At 42.6% G+C, this 22587-nt stretch overlaps 1 protein-coding gene across 1 annotated transcript; it reads right to left on the minus strand.

The window, feature by feature from the left end:
* Positions 1-1030: 1030 nt before the first annotated feature.
* On the minus strand, positions 1031-19149 carry DCT (dopachrome tautomerase). The gene is made up of 8 exons (XM_041478297.1): positions 18660-19149; positions 10430-10729; positions 8924-9024; positions 7679-7845; positions 5865-6044; positions 5622-5757; positions 3957-4158; positions 1031-2045 (listed from the first exon to the last, which is right to left on the minus strand). The coding sequence occupies exons 1-8, from the start codon at positions 18958-18960 to the stop codon at positions 1864-1866; spliced, it is 1569 nt and encodes a 522-aa protein (XP_041334231.1). The 5' UTR covers positions 18961-19149; the 3' UTR covers positions 1031-1863.
* Positions 19150-22587: the final 3438 nt, after the last annotated feature.

Here is a 22587-nt window from a genome sequence, read left to right on the forward strand (position 1 = left end):
TTGAGTGGAATGATAGTTAATTTGTCACAGGGTGAAAAAGTAGAATGTTGAGGTTTTAGAATGGGGGTTCAAGAGGCAAAATGGAAGAATCTAAGCCTATCCTGTCCTTCTTCTCCATCTTCTTACCCTCCATCTTCTGCTGTGATGGTGACCCTTCTTGATTAGTTTAGAGTAGAAACAAACTGTCTAACATAAGTGATAAGTATTAGAAAATTATTATAAAGTTCTTATAATAAAAACACAGTTCTTAGTATAAAAAGTTGACACCACCCCAAAATTGAGGCACACTGCCTCAACCAGACTTGCAAAACAGATCTCAGCAAGTCAAAGAAAGAATGCAACAAGTAAGAAAAAATAAACAACCTTAAAAGGCAGAACCGACAAATCTCGACTTCTTCTTCAGTCACAAAGCTGGGAAAAAAAGAGACTTTCTAACACCTCAGAGTCATCTCAACCTCAGAAACCCAAGAAGCTGCTCTACAAAAAGTGCTTCAACCTTTGACATCTTGGACATAATCCAGGAACAAGTGCACTGGAATCCTCCAAAGGCACTACGAAACAGCAGAAATGGCAGCAGATGCTGTCCTCCTCATGGAGCAAAGGCTATTTGAGTGTGTGGTGAGCAACTTTGTTTGACCCAAAAAGTCTGCATTTTAGAGGTAAGTTTTGTGAGTTACGCATATTCAAAGCTATGTGAAAACCACCTTCTTTCTAGTCCACACAGGTGGCATTTAACAGGCCTAAAAGAAATGCCAGAAAATGTTACTAACTGAATTTTTTTATTCGAGGCTAAAAAAGCAAAGGTTTTATAGGACTCCACAATACACAAATTCTGAATACTCCATTAATGTAATATATCAAGCACCAAAGCTGACAGGATCTGTTCAAGATGTCATTTGCTATGTAAAAAGACCTGTTCCAAGATAACACTGAAGAACCACACAAATGGGCTTCAAATCTCTGTCTAAATAAAGAAATATATAGGAAATGTATAATGGAATGTTTAGGATGGGGTCTAGCAACTGCCACATCCAAACCTGATTTCCCATCTGCACACCTGAGTAATGCAAGCTATCTTAGTCTTGTCACCTTGAGTCCTGCATCCTAGACTCTGGAAATTTGGAAGTTTATGTCTAGATTCATAGCAGAGTGCATCAGAGACAAAAAGTTAAGTCCCACTTTCAACTTCTGTCCAAAGTCCCTAACACAGAGGTAAAACAAATGTATATCTAGTGTCAGGAAACTCCCGGTCTTAAATGTTAGGAGTTGGAGTTTTGGAGTTTACCTATTGCTGTCACCAACTTTATTGGAAATAACATACGAAATTGATCATGCTTCTGAAATAAACTGTAACCAGGGTAGTATTTTGCCAAATAATATTTTGTTTCAAACTGCATGAAACATTTTGAACCTTAAAACAAGACTATGTTATTCAGGATATTTATTGATAACTGTAAAATAATGTATTATTCAACTATACATGTAGAATTAATAACTTTCAGCACATCTTAATGCTACTAAATGAAATCAAGAACACATTGAGGTGAAAAATTATCTTGGTTATTCAAGCTGGTTTTCTCCTATTTGGATTTTCAGCTGTCTTGAGCTAAATCTATAGAGGATGATTTACAAGTGTCACATACTCCAGATAACATTTAGTCATGAGAAAAATCTAGCCTGACTTGGGCCGTTCTCATACATACCCAGAGACTTCACACATTACAATTCACAAGATAATGGGAAAAACCTGAATGAGAACAATTTAGTCAGCTGTCAAAGGAGTGCATGATAAAGTCTCAGCTAAGATACCAGCAAGGCAATCAAGGTCACTTCCTACAAGAGCAAGCAAAGAAAGTGAAGGCACTAGGCCTCTCCCATGTACTTCTTGGGGCTGAAGCTCACATTCATCAGGGGCTCAAAACCTCTTCTGTGCCTTCGGTGCTGGAAAAGTACAAGCAGCAGAACAAGCACGGCCAGAGCTATAAGTGCTCCTCCAATTGTGGATCCAACCATGACAGCCCATGCTTGGGTTTCATCAAGGGAACCTAGAAATATGAAACAACTGAAGTGAGGCCCGCCCAAAATTCAATTTTGCAAATCACATGGAAGACATAACAATTCCTTCGTGCTGTTAATTACAATTACTTGTGCAGCTTAGTGACCTGTGGGCCACAGGCAAAATTCATAACTCACCACATAACTGAGACACATACCAGAGATGGAGATGTTTCCTGCCAGAGAAGTCTACAGCTCAATTTAAACTTCAACAATTTATACAAATTTAAGTGTTGGGAATGGAAAAGATTAACATTGACAAGACAAAAAGACCATTCTTTTATCTAATTTGGCCAAAATTATGCATGATCTAAAAAATTCTTCCTATAGCAACGTTTCAAGACAGCTGCTTCCAAGCTATTTTGGTCAAGAGAAAACCCTCAAATTTTCCTAAACACCACAAAGCAGCCTACTGTCAAACTTTTAACTGAAAACACTACTTAGTGTGCTTCTGCTGACCAGTTCCAGATCTCATCTGCTGATTCTGAACCACTTCTGAAGAACCATTATCTTCAAAGATAATATTGCTTATTCCTGTAATAACACTGCTCCTCTTGACTAAATGTTTGTGTTTTCATCTGTGCTTTCAGAAGTAAAAATTGCCTGCCCTCCTTTAATGAAGAATGTTACGTATACTGAGATGGCAATAATCACATTTGACTAAACAATCAGCAAAAAGAAAAAACACCTCTCAAGAGGACTGCACATATTAAAAAGTTATCTAGATATATGGGTTAGAGGAGACAGATGGCTAAGGGAGATGTCACACTGACTATAAAAGCAACTGAAAGTCTTGTGCCCCAATCTGCAGTCTTCAAAAATGTTGAGTGTAATCATTCCAAAAATTAGTAAAGTCCCAAAATGGATTGTTTACTGCTTTATCACCTTTCAAATAAGAACCAGCAATGTATTAATATATGTTTATTTCCAATATGATTACCTGAAGTACAATTAACAAATTATTCTTTTAGCTGAAAGAGAAGGGTTTGAATGTAAAAACTGTATTGTCTGAACATAGGCCATGCAGACAGGGATAGATACACTCCTTCACAAAGAGCTAAAAATTTATTTAAGTGTGAGTCAGAAGCCACAGAGTCACAAGATACCCATGTTCCTGTCTGGGTGCCTCATGCCAAAGGGGCATCCACATCTGCAAATCTGCAAAGCAGGAGAGGGGGACAGTAATACCAAAGGGAGGGAAACTTAAATTCCATAAGAGGTGAAGTTTAAATTTTCAGGGAAAATTCTGGGGATGTCCTTGAGAAAAGCACCGCAGAAGCAGCTAGCATGCCTCCACAAATCAGGGCTCCCTCCATGAATGCAGCCTGAGGGCAAGGGTTTCAATCTTTTGCAGTCTATAGACCTTCAAATAGTCTCCACAGATTAAAAACAGAGATGTATGGTAAGCATTTAGAAGAAATTCCTGCCCACACAGGTTAGATAAGCACTTTATGCCTCTCAAAGTAATACTGAAATGGAGAAAGAAATTACTCAGATTTAATCTTTGGAAAAGCAACTGAAGCATGGTTTTCATGCAGATCTTACTCTTCTGCTTTTTACAAATGTTTTAATATCTTGTTGCAAAACTTGGATTTTCTGCATAAATACTTTTCTTTCTTGCTATTTTGTCTTTGTCTGATTTGTGTCAAGGGTAATTTCAAATGAATAGACAAACACTAAGGAAGATCCCAGCTATGGACATGGAAAATCTTTAAAATTGGGGGTTTACAACAAAAAACATCCAGGTACATCTCTCCAGGTACCCAAATATTAATGCTGGGAAGTGAGCAGGTGAATAGACCTGTGTGTTTTGTGAAAGGTTCCTTATTTTATATTTGCCTGTGCCACGGAAAATGTCAGCTGTCTCATCACTTGGTCAGGAACAGCATGCTGGGACATACCTGGTAGGTCGATGGCATAGGTGTAGCCAAGCTGCTCCGCAGTCTGGAAGAGCTGGTCATTGGTCACCGGGGGGAAAAAGGGGACCATGTTATACAGCCGGTTGTGCCCGATGGGGGCCAGCTCCTCGGGCCAAGCGTTGTCAGCGGGCTTGAAACGCTTCATCCACTCATCAAAGATGGCATCAGTAAAGGAGTGAAGAACCTGCAAATCCGGCATGGACATGTGCATTTATTGAGCTCTTTCGGAAATCAACCACTTTTAAAATATGGGAAAAACAAGCAAGGTGGCTGGAGCTTTTGAAAGAGAGAGAAGAGGCTAATTTAATTTAGATGGGATTTACAGAATGGGAAATCAGGAAAGCTCATGAGAAGACTGAACTGATCTTCTGCATGGGACCTTTTGCTTTATATGCCCTTGTTGCTGCTTGTTCACAATAAGATCTTTCTCCAGACAGTTTAACACTAGCTGACATCAAATGGACAGGTCAGTCTTCCTCACAGGTGAGGAGCCACTCCACTCATTCAGGTGAATGTGCCTTTCAAAATTATTTTAGGTTTCCTCGTCTCTGAAAAAGTATGGAAAGTTGCAGGAAATTTGACTCCATCATGCTCATTTTAGAGCATGCGCCACCAGCTCCACAGCTGCAGGTGCTCATGACTTTGATCAGGTGAGTTTATAGATCTAAAATTAACTAAAGCAGGAAAGTTGTTTCAGACAACTATTACAAATGTCTGAAACTAATTTCTGACGTATTCATGGTTTTTTAATTATAACCCTGGAAAAAACTTGGAAAATAATCTATAGAAAATAATCTCTTGTACAAAATTACAGCATAATGAAATGAATTTCACTGTGTAGAAAAGAAATTAATGCAGGAATTAAAGAATTATTAAAGAAACAATCCGAAGAATCACTGCAAAAGTATTTGGACTAATTTCTGCAAAATAAAAGGTGGAAAACTTAAGGGTAAGAAAGAAATGTACCTACATGTATATAGATATAATAGATAAAGAATTTATATATGTAATGTAAACACTGTGGTTTAATCTAACAAAGAGGAGAATAAATTTGCATGAATTTACTAGGGGAGAAAGCTGTATAAGCAGAGTTAGCTACTGGCTTTTGCACAATGGCATTTGTACAATGGTGTTTGCGCTGTTCATGGCAGTGCAGCACGATTTCAATGCACCACTGAAATAATTTTCTTTCTATTTCCCATGACACCCTGACATTAGATGGGCTTCCTTTTAGCCTGTAAATTTTAAAACAAAGAAACAAACCACTCAACCTACCGCTTTAAAATAACCATCCCCACTTTCACCTTACCTTGTTACTGTAAAATAAGGTTTTATTGTTGTGTGATATAAGCCATTAGATTTAGATACCACTTAATGAAATTATTCAAGGCAGCATGACTTGGAATAGCAGCTCTTCTCCCTAGAATCTTATTTTATATTTTACAAATTACCCTGAGATTTTTTTTTCTTTTTTATTCAACACTTATGCAGGTGTGGCAGTGTTCAATAAAAGATAAGGGATTCCTCCTTTTCTATTTAAATAACTATTTCTTAGGGAATTCACTTTACTTGTTCTTCAAATCCCTTGTGAGAAAGGTGCCTTTGAGCCTCAGCCATTGTCAATCACGCTGGAGGTAAGCAACATACCACAAAGATGGGATCATTGGCAGCTGCGTGAGGGAGAGCACTGGTCCCATTCAGGAAAGAGTGAACCAGATTATGAAGGCTCAGCATCGGCGAGTCAAGGGCTCCATCTGGTTTATCAAAGCCCTCCAGCGCATTCCTGCAGATGGGTAAAAGCACCATCAAGTAAGCACATTTTGCTGACAAATGTGCTCATAAGAAGAAAACCAGTGACCCAGCCAGCTCTAGAGGAGCCAAAGCACAAACCTGAAACTGAAACTGGAATTGCGGAAAAAGGGGGGTCTGTCGAACTCCTGCAGGGAAAGGCACCTCCTGACATCTTCCACAGTGGGTAGCTGCTCGCTGGAGCCGCGGGGCGGCCTCCGCCGCAGCGGCCCCTCATCAGTGCCATTGCACAGCGTGACCAGGCGGTTGTAGTCATCCAAACTGAGCATGGAACAGGGAGAAGCACAAGTCAGAAGAAGGTGAGCACTTGTTTGTTGGCTTTTTTTCCATGCAGTACAAAGAGGCCTCGGCTATACATGTGAGAGAGCAGAGGTTTGGGATGGACACCTCCTGGGGCACCTCAGTTCACCTCTCACAGCCTGGCAGATGAATTTATTGCAGAACCGTCACCATGACATGGCTTTCTGTGGCCCTGCATCCTCTGTGGACCATCAGTCATTTAGACCAAAAGTTACCAGGTTCATTGTCCACAGAGAGAGGATGTTTTCAAAAAAGCAAGCACAACTCCCACCATGCCTTCTCTCTTCCCAAAGGCTTTGGAAGAAGTTTTCGTCAAGCAATGTAAAACGGAGTTTTCAATTTTGAATTGACAAACTTTCACTCCTGATTATGGACTATTTTTTGAACTTTTAACAAAAAGGGAAAAAATGAAGGGAAATGTGAGCTGAGAAAACACAAGAAATGACAGAAAACAGGTTTTCACTTGCCATCTCTCAGCCACTTTAGAAGAAAAGCAAGAGCAATGCATTGCATCCTCTTTTTTCAGGGCCTTCGAGAACAACCTGCTGTTGCAGGGCTTACCCAGTAACTAATGGGGAGCAAATCCTTTATACCAGGGAGAGAAAGAGGGAAGAAAAACACTGTAACAGGTTGAAACAAAAAAAAAAAAAAAAATCTGTTCTATTCAGTGTGAAATGAAACAGCATTTTCAGAAACTTTTGAAGTAGACAAAAGCTCTTCTCAGTTTAACCTTGGTGAAACAAAAGTTAGGTCACTTCAGTTTTCAAGAAAAAATCCAAAGCCCTATGTATCTTTGAGGAAAGAATAGGGGCATGACTTAAAGCCAGCTGGTGCCTAAAGCTGGAATTTCAAATATCTCTTTAGGTATCCAGAAAAAGAGACTATTTTGAAAAACCCTGAGCTTTTGGTACCTGTGTCTGACTAACTGCACACTGCCCCTGAGCTGACAGAAGAATGATGTATGGGTATTGTAACCAACAGCATTTTATGTCTCAGCACCCTGATCCCACATCTGAATCCCCTGTCAAAGCCCTGCTCTCACACGAGTCAGCACATTCCCACAGGGAGCTGGCAGCAAGCTCCTGGCTGGCTCTGTGCTGTTTTTCATGTGAAATCTCAGATATTTCAAAGTCAATCCCCAAACTGCATTAAATATATCAGGGTTAAAGTCTCATCCAAAACAAGGTAGCAGACTTTCCAGCCTATCTCTAGCTTCCTATATGCCAAAACAATTTTATTTTTCTGCTGCTGAGATCAGTTGGGTGTATGTAATAGAGAACCAACACACAGGCATTTCTTTTTTAGAAAGATACTTGCCAATTGGGAAACTCTTCAGACTTTTGGCAGCCACAAATTCTCTAAATCAACTAAAATCCTGTACTAGAAGAATCATCTTTAAAAAATACACTTCCACAATATGAGAAAGTTTACACAGAACCATCTACCCATAAACTGATGGCGATTTCCAGCTTTAAAGAAGACATTATGGCTCTTTTCCTGCCACTCACTCAAACTGAGAGAGCAGCCCATGCTGTCGATGCTGAATGACAGCAAGGTTTTGTCCATGTGTGAGCTTGCCCTGGGTACTCCCCTACCTGTTACAAACTACTTGCCACCGGGAGAACCTGGAGCTCAGGTTGATCAGGCCCGGGTCATCGGGCCGCGATGCCCCAAAGAGCTGGTCCGTGCAGACGTCACACTCGTTCCTGCCCGTGGCGAAGTTCCAGTACGGCAGCGCAAAGGACTCGTTGCCCGTCAAGCGCTGCAATGGACAGAAATGTGTTAGTTAGGAATCAGCTCCAAAGGAAAGAGAAAGAAAGGGACTCCTTCAAGCTGTTTGACTGGATATTTCACTGAATATTCAGCTTTTCATTCTGCATTTCAACTACCTGCATTTCACAGTGCTGCTCCAACTCCTTCCAAAAGATTGTGGCATTAAATCAGTCTAAGCAAAGACACTGTCACTAGTTTCCCTACTGTGAGACTGCACTTCTTCTGGCCATGTTAGGCTTTCTGCCAACTCAGAGACCAGGCAGGAGAGCAGGAGCAGAGATGAATTGAGCCTTAAGCAAGTAACAGGCTTTGAGTGATGTAAGTGGGTAATGGGTAAAATTGTGCGTGTGGTTGGCTTTCGTTCCAGAAAACTGGCCCTGGGGAGGAATCTGAACTTGTGTTAATAGGGGAGTACAGTGCATTTGATTGAGCTTGCTTGCCAGATACAATTTCACACAAGCAAGATCCTGCAGCTATTTTGATAAGCAACCATTTTCATTAGAGATCTGTAAGGCTGAAATACAGCAACACTGCCAATATAGAAGTCATGCAAATGGAAATGAGTCTATGCTTCTGCAACTGACTCTCGGTCACGTTAACATATATTAGTTTAAAAGGCATATTGCTAAACATATGTATGTATTAAATGAATAATATGTCATATTTAAAGGGAGTAATATTTAGAGCTGGTTTCATAGGAACAGCATCTTTAACATCAGCCAACAATATCTGTTACCAAGTTTAACATGAAGGTGTTGCTTCAATTTTATTAATAAATACTGTTACTTCACATCTTCTATCCTCTGTCATGGAGATGAAGGGAAAAAAATCTCCATTATAACCTTCACATCACTGTTCATGGTGAGAAACCATTCAGTCCTCAGCACTCAGAAAGCACTAATTTCACTTAAAACAAAACAAAACAAAAAAAATTATCAATGAGCAAATACTCCTGGGAGTTTGGGTGGGAAACTATCCTAGGAGGTAGCTTACCCTTGGCTGCCTCAACAAAGTGACAGTGCAAAAGAGAGAAGCTTGCAAGGAAAAGGAAAGGCTGTTCAACTAACCTGCAATTCCCTCTCCAGCCACAGCAAGTGGTACCTATGCCAAGTAACAAAGGCAGGTCCTTGGTGGGAGAAATCAATGCCTTTGAAGGGACGGCCAGGACCTACAAAGGGATGATAAAGCAAGCATTTAGGCATCAAACAAGGCTGCAGAGAAAGACAGCACTTCCTTTTATTGCCTGGAGTGGAGTTAAACAAGAACCTTCATCTCTGCATCTTTGAAAAAAAGTGAACACATCAGAAGCTATATCACTTACTTGAGACAAGTGAAACAAGCTCCTCTGAACAAAACTTCACATTCCCTAAAAAGCTGGATATTGTGAAGATTTCTTCTCACTTTAGTGGATTTTGATTTTGAAAAGCCGTTTTACTTTCTAAAACCCTATCTCCTTATTAATATGTGCATTACCTCATTCTCTTGCTCAGCTGCAAGACTTACACCATATAAGACTTACACCATGTATCTATCAAGAGAACCTTAGCATTTTCCATGCCAATAGTAATCCAGAATCCTTTGCCAAATTTCTTCAAATTGTGCTTGTTATTTCTTGTATTGTGCTTTTGCTGGGTGAGAGGTGAGAGGCTTCAAACCACACATGGATTTGTTTATCACTGTAGAAACCTTCAACCCACATATGCATTTATTTACCATTGCAGCAGCACTAGAAGTTTCCCCTTTCCCTTTCCACATGACTGTCCTGTCCCCTGAAGAACCTTTGCTCTCACTATGCCAGAGGCTGCTTCCTTCAGCCCTGCGAAAGGGAGCTGTGCCAGAGGGGCAAACTGAGTCATACCCACTGCAGAGCAGCAGTCGCCCTCCAGCAAGGAGATAGGCATGGGCTGTTCAGCTTGCACAGGGGACTAGCAGGCAGAAAAGCCATCACTGGTTGGTGCACCTCCTACAAGAAGTAGGCTTTGTGAAATGGGGCTGGTATAGGTACTTCTGTCTAGAAAAGAAATGAGGCCCAGGAATCTGAATTTGGGAGAAAGCATGGGGTTAGATACCCAAACCTCTAAGCTAGGTTTTAAAAGGTAACCGTGGATAGTCAGGCAAATCCCATCCTTAGGGACTTGGTGACTTGCTGAAAGCCAGAGAAAGCAGTAGGACTCTGATCCAAATATCTCTGCATGGCCTGTGGCTTCACCACTGCAGACCCCCTTTCCCACCACCATTGCATCTACCTTGTCCTATGGACTGGGAACATCTTTTTGAAGTCAGTCGCTGCATGGCCACACTTCAGTTCACTCAAGTGAAGACTGTGCCTTGCTCCCTGTCAGACTGAAGATGCACCAGGAGTGCAACTGGTGTGCTCCAGCTGCCACAGGGTGTGGGGACCAGACCATAGCAGGTCCAAAGGACATCTCCCTTGAGTACTGATGGCCACCATCTTCTCACCACCAACTGTTTCACTCCATAGCTCTGTGCCTACTACTGGGACACTTGTTCAGCAGTGGTATTTTCATCCTTTTCTTTACCTGCAGAGCCCATTGGAAAAGAAAAGCACTTACCCAAGAGTGTGTCTCTGACTGAGTAGTAATGAAGCCAAACAAAGTAGTTATAGATACTGCAGTTAGCAATCTGTGGTTCCTGTCCGCTTGGACCAAGCAGACTTCTCCAGTGCTGAGTTGCAATGACATAGTCTGGGTGAATGGTTGTCTTGGCACGGTCTAGAGCATCAAAGAACTGCTCTCTCTCCTCTGCTGTCAGGGAGTGGATGTCCTTCCTGACAACTGCTGGCTTCCTCCTGTTGCATTCGGGGCCGGTCCAGCCAAACTTGCACTCACCACAGTTGTACCCACCAAAGTTTCCTGGATCAAGAGGGAACAATCAGTCATGACATTACGAAGCAGGGAAAACTAACAGCGCAATGTAGAAGAATTAGTGCTCTTCTTCCCCAGAGATACCAGTTCCTGGAAAGGACAGCAGCTGAGCAGACTTGCAGCTTTGCCAATTGACTAACCAGAAGGATGACTGGCTCGATTCCCAGAGCCACAGCAGAGCCAAGAATCACAGTCAGCCAGTCGGGGAAGTGCTGGGTAATGGGCTTGACGCCCTGAGGTGCTCAGAGCTCTGCAAAGCCCTCAGGCACGTGAGGACTCCCACTGAACAGAGAGCTGAGCAATTGAGGTTAAGCCAGTGATGAAGTGCTTTGCTCGACTGGCTCTCAAGTACTCCTGTACTTCCAGGATCAAATCCAAACAGGGTCAGTTCACATGGATCCTTAAGCTCAGAAAAAAATCCCTAAAAAAACAGTTCTCTTAAGAACAAAACTTATGTGAAACTAGTGCCTCTTAACAGTGTATCTGGGGCCCAACAGAAACCAGGACAAGCACCAGGGCTGCTGCTGGTCACCCTTTAAACATTATTAAATAGTGCTGCAATAACAGCCTGAGAAACACTGCACTACTGTCATTCCCTGCTGGCATCAATCCTAAGGCAAGTAATCAGGTCTGCTCTAGGATATTAGATCAGACTCTCTGATGAGATGGAAGAGCCCAGGAAAGCAGAGCTTGTTTTAAGCGTGGCCTCCTGCATGCTGTGGCAGACAGCTGGCAGCAGCAGAAAGACCCCACTGGTTCTTGCTCCCCCGTTTCTGGGGGAGCCAGGGAACAACCAGCCATTCCTGCAGTACACACATGCCCCCTGCCTGTGTGCTGGCAGGCTGCACCAGTGTGGGACATGGGGCAATCTTGCCAGGGGCAGGGGGAAGCAGAGGGCAACAGGGTTCCTCTGGGATCTTCACACTGCTATCAAAAATCTGCACTGATTCCTTAACCTGTTCTCAACCTCCCCTCCAACTCCCCACACACTCATTCCACAACAACCATGACAAAATGCCACAGAATCTCACTGCTCACCACACATATTGCTGGACTAACATGGAGATGAGGAAGTATCTTATGAAATGGTCCCAGATGGGCAGATGTCCCTAGGCTGTAGGCTTGAGCCTATGACCAGGACAGCAATTAACATTAAACCAAGATTTCAGATTGCTGGGGGCTACAGGGATTATTACCAAATTCAAGGTTACAAGGGCTGTTAGCAACAAGGCTGTGAAGCTTATGTCTAGCTTTTAGGGTAAGAGCTGCTGAAATGTAAACATCTGTGGCAGACTTCTGCGAGACAAAGATTGCAAAGAATATATGGGGACTCTTACTGCAGAGCTTGGACCAAATGTAGGGTGGTTATGGTTGCCTCAGAGCCCCTGAGATCTCTAAGTTTACATGTTGTCATGAAGCTGAGGATCAGTGCTCAGTTTAGGGACCACAGGAATGAAGGTTTCACTGGGGTTTTGGATCATGCACATCCCAATGGCATCCCATGAGGGCAATTTCCAAATATATGGCTTACATTTTGTCATGAAGCAAGTAGAAGCAGCTGGTTTCAGCTGCCATATTCCAGATATGAGGGAAGGCACCCAAAGCCAGGGGTCTGAACTGACTAAAGGGGATGAAGACATACACCAGAAAAAGCGAGTAGGTTATAGCTATATGAAACAAAGTAGATTGTGTGGATTGTATGGACTGGGGCGGAGGGGAGGTAAGCAACATGGAAGATTTATTTGATCACAGTACCCTAAGGGTCCCATCAGAATAGCACAATCACTGCAATTACTGTTATCAATTCAGTATTCTTCACTATCTGTGTCTTGTTCATTCTCCATGATTCAGCCTAGTTATTAGGGCCCATCACAGACTCCAGCCTGAACTGACCAGATGAAAAATATTAAGAATATCTTACAACATTGCATAATTAGGTCATGTATACTGCTCAAGTTTCAGTCATGGACCACGAACTTCTGGAAAGCACCTATTGACCCCTCACACTCAGGTACAATTCAATCCTTAAGCGAAGGAGGAAAAAGCAGCAATTAACCATGAAAAGATCTGTCAACTACCTCTTTTGAGACTGGCAGTTATTCCTCCAGTCATTTAAGGGACCCATCTACTCACAATGCTGGATAAGCATCACATTGAAATACAGCACTAACAGAACCAGAGGCAGTGCAGGCCCAGGTTTGTGCTGTCTGGGTTGGTACTAGAACAAGACACTCTCGGTCACTTGAGGCACAGATGGTGCCTATTCCTCTCTCAGGAAGGGCCCTTTGAATCTGCAGGTCTTGATGCCTGAAATAATTTTATCAGACAATATCTGTATTTTAGGTATACTCGATTCACCTCCTCAGGCTCTGACAATTTGCAAAGGCCTGAAATTATGCATTATCTTCATGGGAAGAAAGCTTTCCTCCAACTGTATGTATCTGGAACCAGGTGGACCAGTGACTTGTCACCTGCTTCCCTCAGGCAGGTACTAATTATATCCAATAGATGCTCTGCAGGGTTGTCTCCCTTAACCACCCTATCTATGAAGGAATCCAAGGGCTCCATTCTTTCCATCACTTCCCCAGTCACTTTTCTATGGGGCATGAGCTTTTACTAAGTGAGGAGGACTGCAGTGGAGACTTGCAAACAGGAGACAATTTCCAGGCAAAGTGGTATTTCACACTGCAATACTTCTGCCAATTGTGTTGAACATTTTTGTCACATCCTCGGGTCTATCTGATAATGTGCCATTGTCAGAAACACACAAAACCACAAAACTTCATTATATCAAAACTTGGTTTTCGCCATTTTTTTTCAACAGGCTCTATGCATCACAGGACTGCAACTATGCAGCAGCTGAAATGGCAAGAAAATGATGGAGGTCTATGGGATTTCCCATAATTCAAACATAAATTACTGCAGTAATCAGACACAGCTTTTTTATGACCCACCCAAATCCTTTTTTCAGCATTTGTTTCTAAAGCATTCTGCCAGGCCACTGATCTGGAAATTATGCATTACTGTTTCCAGAAAGTTCATTTACTGCCATGTGCACTTCCCACATGACAGCATTGTGAAATGCTGGTCTCTTAACTTCCCTGTCTGCTATGCTAGTGATGGTGGACTTCAATGGTTCAGCTCTATGAAAGCAGGAAAAATAATCTCCTGATAGCAGAATATAGTGCCCAGTAGATATTTTCAGTAAGGCAGTGAAGCCCTTTCAAGATTCTTTTGCACACAGGAACTCTAGGAACATGCAAGGATTCATGCCTTAGCATTTTTTCACCTTCAGTGATTAACACATAGGAACTCAGTGCACAACCCTCCTGAGGCTCTGCCAGGGACAACAGAGATTATTATCATCTCTTGTGGTTTCCAGAGAATATAGTGTGGGAGGTCATTCTGGTACACAGGAAGGAGATCAAATCACTGTTGGATGCTCCCGGCTTCCACTGTTTCCAGGAATGTCCACTGTACTGCCGCTGATCAAAATATCATCTGTGTATTCTCCATTAACCCTTTTGTCTGGAGATGGGATCACATGCCTGGGGAGCTGCCTTCTTCTGTACCCAATCTCAACAACACTTAAAGTACCCTTTCTCAGTCAAGTTAGGTAAATCTGACTGTTTCTGTAGGTACTATGCCATGCTACTTCTCCCAGTGGGTCAATCCATGAGCATGGCACTGGGAAAAATACACCTCTTATGACCTCTCACTCGGTATGTGCTGACACACATCACTGTTGTATGCTAACACCAGTCCTCACACACCACTGTAGCAGCTTCTCAAGCCTGGGCATTGCCTGAGATCATGGATTTTCTACCTCTTAGTGGTTGTAACATGGTTGGCCTTCAGTCACCAAACACAAATTAATAACTCCATCAGCTTAGTGTCTTTTCTTCAGTAAAAATGAACCCACTCAACACCTACCATCTTCTGCCTTGTTTTAGTGCACCAAGATGACACCCGGGCAGCTGCCACGCCTCTTCATTCTATAGAGACCAGTTCAAATTAATGCCCATCATTTATCGGATGGGGAGAAAGGACTCCTTTCCAGACTTCTTTAGCTATTGCATTAAAACAGGAGTTACACTGGATTTGAAACAGCTGCATATGCAATTTCTCAAGGCTGGGATCAGGACTGCTAACATGTGGAACAAATGGTTAGGTCTTCCCTCTTTTCTAGCTCTTCATTTGGACACACTCACAGGCTGTAGGATGTGGAAGATCTGTACCTACACTGGATTTAATAGGGTCATCAAGGTATGGCTATAATTTAGTATTGCCCCACAGACACATTACCCTACAACAAGTAAATTAAATTTATTTTGTGACCACTTCAAAAGCCCAATTTTTACTTCATGGGGTAGCCATCATATCAGTTACATGGCTTAACTGATAATTTGATTACAGATAAAGAATAGATGTTAAATCATCTGTCCCCAGCTTTAATATATTGCACAGGAATTCAAAAGGATTTAACTTTTATTTTCTCAAAAAACTTCAATTAAAAAATAGAATAATGTTCAGCACATGCCCATATGTAAAACTTAGAAAGTGGAAGCAGAAAAAAAGAATTATAATTATGTTTAAATCCTCAGTGAACTCAAACTACGTCATTGTTTAATCAGTGTCACAATCTGTACTAGCCACCACATGACTGACTGCAGTGGTTTTTCACAATAGTCTTCTGTACTGAGTTTTTAAAATGCTATACCAGATCTGTATCCCAGCAGCACAGTGTTATCATTTAGAACTCAAAATAGCATTTAATTCACAAGTCTTCTAAAATAGTTTTCTTCTAAACTAAATATCACTATCTCACTGAAACACTGCTTTGTTGTGTAAACAGCTACAAGTCCCAATATTCAAGGCTGGACTCGCGTATCCATCGCTTGGTCTAATTCAACACGTACTTAGCACATTCCCCTTCACACGCACTGCACGCTGCCAGGATCTGTCAGGAGTTTCAGTTTAAGAATTTATATAAATTGAATAATATGAGGGGCACCCAAAACAATTGTTTCACAAACCAATTGTAAAACACATTCAATGGATTCAAAACTGAAATTAGTCAAGAACTAAAAACTCTTTGCTACCTTCCAACTACATTTGTGCCATAACCCCATATTTTTTTACAAAGATGATATTTTTGCTGCAACCAACACATTGACTGAAATGTTCAGGATCCTGACAACAAACCTGCAATTGTTTATTGACCATGGCCCTTGGCACAAAAAGTGGGAAGCAAAGTTGGAGCTTTCTTTTGTTCTAATCTTATTCTATTTGTCCTCAGTTAAAGAAAAACTCATGCATATTATCTGCTGAAGCCTAAAAATGGGAAAAAAATCAACTGATCCCATTATAGCCATTCATTCATATTTGTGTTTGGGATTTTCTTTTTGGTTTGTTAGGCTGTTTGGGAGGAAGGGGAATCCATAAATATTCAGTATCCAGACCTGGATAGACATGACTATGATTTCTCCTTAGATACTAAGCTTTTAGCAAAAAGCAAAATTTATTGTGAAAACTCAAGAATCCCACAACTGGAAAATCTCAGCCCCTGTTCCTCACCATTCCTCCAGTTTCCTTACCACATAGCCATCAGCTGTGTGACACGTTCAGTTGGTACTGTCTAACCAAATAATCAACTACATGGTTGTTGGATTTCCCATAGCTTATAATTCTAAATTATAAAGATGCAACACAACTATTTATATTGTTAAAGTGCAAGAAGGAGCCTTGGTGGGGTTGGAGTTTCCACAATCCGGGAACTATTCCAAACAGGCAGTTTGCAGTTTGGAAAATAAGACAGCGTAATAGCAGAGATGTGTGCTGTTCCATGTCCCTTTGAATGGGCATATTTAATTCTTGTTACCCTATGTTACCTAGCATTATGTTACACAGGTAGCATAGCTCTGGATGCCTAATAAATACCACACATCACACCACTTACAGCTGGTGTGCAGACAACCAACCAGTGTATTAAACCAAGTGGAAAAAAAAAAAAAAAAAAAACCCACAAAAAAACCCCTAATAGACACAGAGCCACGATCACCAGCATTGTAAAAGCATCAAATCTAATTCAAATCCCACACAGCTGTGAACTTCTTAGCATTCTCCCAGAAATGGTTTTGCATACAGCATCAAGCAGAGTACAGCCCAGGAAAGCTTTCTGAAAATCATGCTTAAGGATACATTTCACTTACTGTTTTATCACTAGTATATTTAGATTTTTAAAAACTGCAAGGAGAAAGAGGAATCCAAGGGATTTAAAGAGACAAGGGAAGCAGCCAGCTCAGAAGAAGTAAAGCTGAAGGAAAGGACAGTACATTCTGCTCATGTAACTTGGGATCCACTCCTACAAATATCAAATACCAGTGCTTATCTCTACTTGGACAAGCAAATGAATGTCTGTCTATGCAGAGTACGTCTGTCTCCACTGCTCTTCAATTTACTCCCAGGTTTTGATGCTCTAATGACTTTAACTGAGTGAATATTGGTGCATGCCAATGTGCTCCAGTGTTCTTCTGACCCAGGATCTGTGCCTGTATGTGACACCTGACTTAAGTTTTGGAGGTATATAAGAACCTTTAAGAAAAAAATGTGCATCCAATTTCTTTTTTTGCAAACCATCTTGAGAAGTCCTTTCTCAAGACGCACAAGCATTTGAAAACCAGTCAAAGAAAGAGATAAAAATTGATGTATACTATAAAGCCTATTATTATTATTTTGAGGAGTTTTGGTAACATCATGTATCCATTTAAGTCATCTGCCACTACCTCTCTGTTTCCAGTTGATAACTCCACTGGAAAATTTAACCTCTTCAGCTGAAATTCTCTGCAGTGCTGACCTGGGCTTTCTTGGTAGTGCGAGCCAAGGTATACATTTTAGACACAGCAGTTCAGCTCATTGTATCAGGCTGATGCAAAGCAAGTTATTTTTCTCATGTTACAAAACTCAAACTTGATGTTTTCAACAAGAAATCCCAGGTTTAATTTGAATTGTGCCTAAAAAGAGACTTCAGTGCCTATGATGTGCCTTTTGCCCTACTAGTGGTGCCATCTCCTGCCAGCCCTGCACAGAAATCTGGGCTGAGGCTGCAGTTCCTGCTTACTTTAGCCTCTCTTCAGCCAGTGCTGTTGCTGAGAAAGGGTCCTGTCACCTCATTCTGTCCTGAGCTCACCTTTCTGCTCACTCCCTCCTGCCAGCATTAGGGAAGTGGTCTTATTAGAATCTTATCCCTTTGGCCAGGTTAGCCTTCAAGCACGTCTCCTCCCAGATCCGTTTCACCTCCAGCATGCAAACTCAGGAGCCCATGTAAAGCCACTGTGAGAAGTAGCAGCTGGAGATGGTTGAGGAGGAAAAGGATGGGACGGCCTCTTTGGTGGCTGTACAGACACACTTTGGATCAGTGTAACATGTAAATTTAGTTAACACACCTGGGAAACACCCTGGCCTGACATGGGGAGACTTTCAGTGCACAGGGCTATGTCATGCTGCAAAGTACTCATCCATGAAGAATAAAGCTTCAAACAATGCACAATGATCCAGGTTCAGTGCACCGTGAGTAGCATTGACAGAGGTTTGAAAGCAGCACTGAAGGGCCCAAAACCCTGTGGAGAAAGGGGACTGCTGGCTACAGGGACAGCTCCACGGACAAAGAGGAAAACACGAAAGTTCACATGAGAGAAAACACTTCTTTGACCCTGCTGCTCTGAAAAAGTACTAACAGTACTTTTTCATATCATGAATACTTCCATATCATGAGTACTTCCATATCATGAATATGGAAGAACTTTTCAGATAATGGTAATATTTGAAGCCTTTTTGATGCTTTATACCACCAGGAATGTCTCTGGCCTTTGGAGCAGACCCCTCCATCCCCATCCCCTCCCCCCAGCACCCATCTCACCTGCGCAGTGACAGCTGTGATTGAAGAACTTGAGGGGCCACCGCTCACGGTCATCCACATTTTGGAGAGTGTAGGGGCCACTCCAGGGCTGAGTGTCTGCCTGCACCCCCTCACACCGTCCCCTGCCCTGCAGGGACCCGCAGACATTGCCTGGCTCTATCCCCAGGGCCGGGCAGCAGCGTTTCAGGCGAAGGGCTTCCACCGTCATGCAGGCACGGGGAAACTGTGCCTGTGCCTGTGGGGGACAGCAGCAGGTCAGGCAGCCCAACCCAGCCCAGAAAAGCCACCTCAGGGCTGCCATTACTGCTGCTGTGCCTCCCTGCTGGACCTGACTGCGAAGAGCAGGGAGATGTGCACAGTGGGACAACCTGGCCTCACCACAGCTGCATGCCCCAGCCAACCAGGATAATAACCCTTGCTGCTGAGGATGCTGGTGTTAGGTGTTTGTTTAATCCCAGCCTCTAATTGCCTCGAATGCAGTTCAAAAGACGGGTGCTTTGACTCTGTGGTGCCTGCCCAGCAGCCACGGCTTTGAGCAGGGTTTATATAGAGGCTGGGAGAAGCCCTCATTAGAGGGATTAGCACAGCACAAATCCTCGTGTTTTGCACATGACATCAAGGGCAGAAAAGATGCCAGTGTGAGAGCAAGGCTCTGGCAGTTTGTCAGGAGAGTGAGTGCCTCAGATTTATTTCTCCAAGTCTTTTATGAGCTTTGAGAAATTGATGGTCTTGTTTTAGCTGAGGTGGCTGGAGAAACACATTTATTCCTTTAATCAAAACCCTGTAAACAGATGATAAATAGAAAAGGAAACCTCTTCTCTTTTAGTTCATTCACTGCAAGGTAATACTTTCCATTAAAGCAGTAGCAGTGGAAAAGTAACTGGAGGTGGAGAGGATAGAGATGCACCATTAACAAAAAATAATAAATATGGTAACATAAATTTGGGGTGGAGATTCCACCTGCCAATTGCAGAACTTCAGTGCTTGAACCGAAAACATCTGAGTGGCAAGTGGGGAAGGGTTTCCTTCCCACTAGCCTTTTTACATGCAAAATTAATTATTTAATTATTTTAAAGAGCAAATGGTCCTTATTTGCTCTGTAATCCTTTCCCCATCATTACACCAGAGGCTGTTGTAGAGGTGGTCTGGCTGTTAGACTTTCAGAAGTGTCACAGCTGAGCATTTATTACCCAGCTGACAGGAGACAGTCTATGAGATCAACACACACTCCAGACATGCACTTAAGTGGTTCTGTTCAGTACACCAACAAAAATATCTTTAAAAAGCTCCTAGTGTGCAGAAGTTCTTGCCCTCAATGCAACTCCTACAGCAATAAAATTAATAAACAAAAATAAAGTAGTGATAAGTGATTCCGTGAGTCTGAAGCAATAGCTATTAGTGCAGGTCCACCATGCTAAATAAAAACTGGCAACTCCCCCTGCTTCACTGAAAGCTTTCACTACCTTCTCCCTCCACCTTCCCCAGCTGTTGTTTAGCCATTTTCATAAGCATATATAATGAAAAAAACCATGGTTGTGTAAGTGGTATTCAATACTTCCATGGATGTTCAACCTCACCATTCTGCTAGAAACCATGGTTGTGTAAGTGGTATTCAATACTTCCATGGATGTTCAATTCTGCTACAAAAAGTTTTTGATCAATGAAGCAAATTATTGCCGTCATGTAGCTAAAGAGTTCATCCACACCATGGACACTGTCATCAGCACTTTTAGGTTCTCAGATCTTTATATCAAAAACTTATTGTTTGACAGACAAACTGAAATATGGTTCTACCTCATTTATGGAGGCATAAAGCATATTAGCAATACCATGTATTCTGAAATGGGTGTCAACTCACTTCACTTTGGATTCAATTTACCTGGAACTAGCTTTTGTCTGCTGCTGTTGACATTGTATGTGAAAAAGACGGAAAGTGTGAACAGCTGCTGAAAAAATATGTTGAAGAAGCTCAGGAGTTATAAAGGAAAGAAGTGGCTCAAAAACCCTCTGAAAAACACTCCTCTCCATCCTACTCAGCACCCAAATGCTTCTCTCTGCTGTGTGAAGAATCTGTCTTTGAATCTGTGTTAGACAATGTCCTGTACCAAAGTTATCCACATAATATCTGAAAGCAATTAAACACTTATCAGCATCACCAAAATGAAATCAAAATATACAGATAGCATTCAGCTAACCAATCAAACCCCTGAACTGGTGGGTCTATATGCAAAATATGTGTCCAAGAAACCATTTTAATCAAAGCTGGCTCAATTCAGACACTGATAGGAAGGTTTCTACAGCTATTTGAAACCCTATATGAAACAGAAAGAGTAAGCACAGAGAAAGGTGAGGTACTGAGGCAGGCAAGATAAGGTAAGGCAAGAAAATAGGTTTCTAATGTAGTACATGAGGAAGGAGAAATCTGCTGTTTTCAGAGAAGCTGTAGTGTGGAAAAGGAACAGCAGGCAGAGGATGACATGGAAATTACTTAGTTTGCAGGGAAAATAAAACTGTGAGTAGAAGAGTGTCACGTGTAGATTTTATTATGATAAAATCTACTTCCCTCCATCACAACCACATAATTCTACAACACTGGGAGCACACTACAGCATGCAGTCCTGGCACAGATGTAGCAGTAGTCAGTAGTATCTTGTCCTCAGTAATGCATTAGCATTTTAGGAGTGCCTTCCCTGGCTGAGTGGGAACACCCAGACAAACAGAAGGATGCACAGATCCCACATCCTGGCATCACTGCGTCACCAGCAATGGTGGTTTTCTGCTGCTGCATGACACGCCATGAGGAACACGCTGAAGAAAATTACAAAAAGACAGTTGTATTTCTATTAGTCACTGGAAAACAGCAAGCACTGTCCATTCTTTAGTGTGCCACTACTGAGAAGTCCCTCTGTTTTTCCCACGCAATCACACTTCAATAAAGGAGCTGTTGTTGAGGCTACACAGAATCAGCACTATACCAGTTTACAAATTAGTACCCTGAATGACTTTCTATTTACTACTGAGTTTCACTATGTCTTGAAAAATGGGTGGTGCTGTGTGTTGGTATTACTGCCCTGAACCATCAAAGGACTTTTCAGGCAGCAAATCTGAGCATATGAGCCATGCCAATGATCCAAACTGTGATTGCACTCCCTTTTCCACTGGGCTTGCATGCCACAGTTTGGCAGATGGGGAGCTACAGGAGTGGATTCTGTGAGAAGCTTCTAGAAATTTCCCCCACGTCCAAGAGAGCCAAAGCCAGCTGGCTCCAAGACGGGCCCACCACTGGCCAAGGCCGAGCCCATCAGCGAAGGTGGCAGCACTTTGGGGATAACAGATTTAAAAGGGGAAAAGAAATTACTGCATAATGGCAACTGCAGACAGAGAGAGGAGAGAAAATATGTGAGAGGGACAGCCCTGCAGACACCAAGGTCAGAGAAGAAGGAGGCGCAGGAGGGGCTGCAGGTACAAGAGCAGAGATCCCCTGCAGCCCCTGGTGCAGCCCATGGGGAGGCAGCTGTGTCCCTGCAGCCCATGGAGGCCTACAGGGGACCAGAGACCCTCCAGCAGCCTGGGGAGAACTCCACGCCACAGAAGGTGGGTGCCTGAAGGAGGCTGTGATCCTTTGGGAAGTAGGCTCCTGGCAGGACCTGTGGAGAGAGGAGGAGCCTGTGCTGTAGCAGAGCTGCTGGCAGGACCTGTGACCCTGCTGGAGGGACCCACACTGGAGCAGTCTGCTCCTGCATGGCTGCACCTGTGGGAAGGACTCCTACTGGAGAAATTCATGGAGGACTGTCTCCTGTGGGAGACACCCCAGGCAGAAGCAGGGGTAGACTGTGAGGAGTCCTCCCACTGAGGAGGAAGGAACAGAAGAGACATGATAGACTAACCAGAGCTCCCATTCACTGCCTCCCTGCACTGCTGGTGGGGA

Source organism: Pyrgilauda ruficollis, unplaced genomic scaffold (assembly GCF_017590135.1).
Source record: "Pyrgilauda ruficollis isolate IOZ18807 unplaced genomic scaffold, ASM1759013v1 scaffold44, whole genome shotgun sequence".
In the NCBI taxonomy this organism is placed as follows: domain Eukaryota; kingdom Metazoa; phylum Chordata; class Aves; order Passeriformes; family Passeridae; genus Pyrgilauda; species Pyrgilauda ruficollis.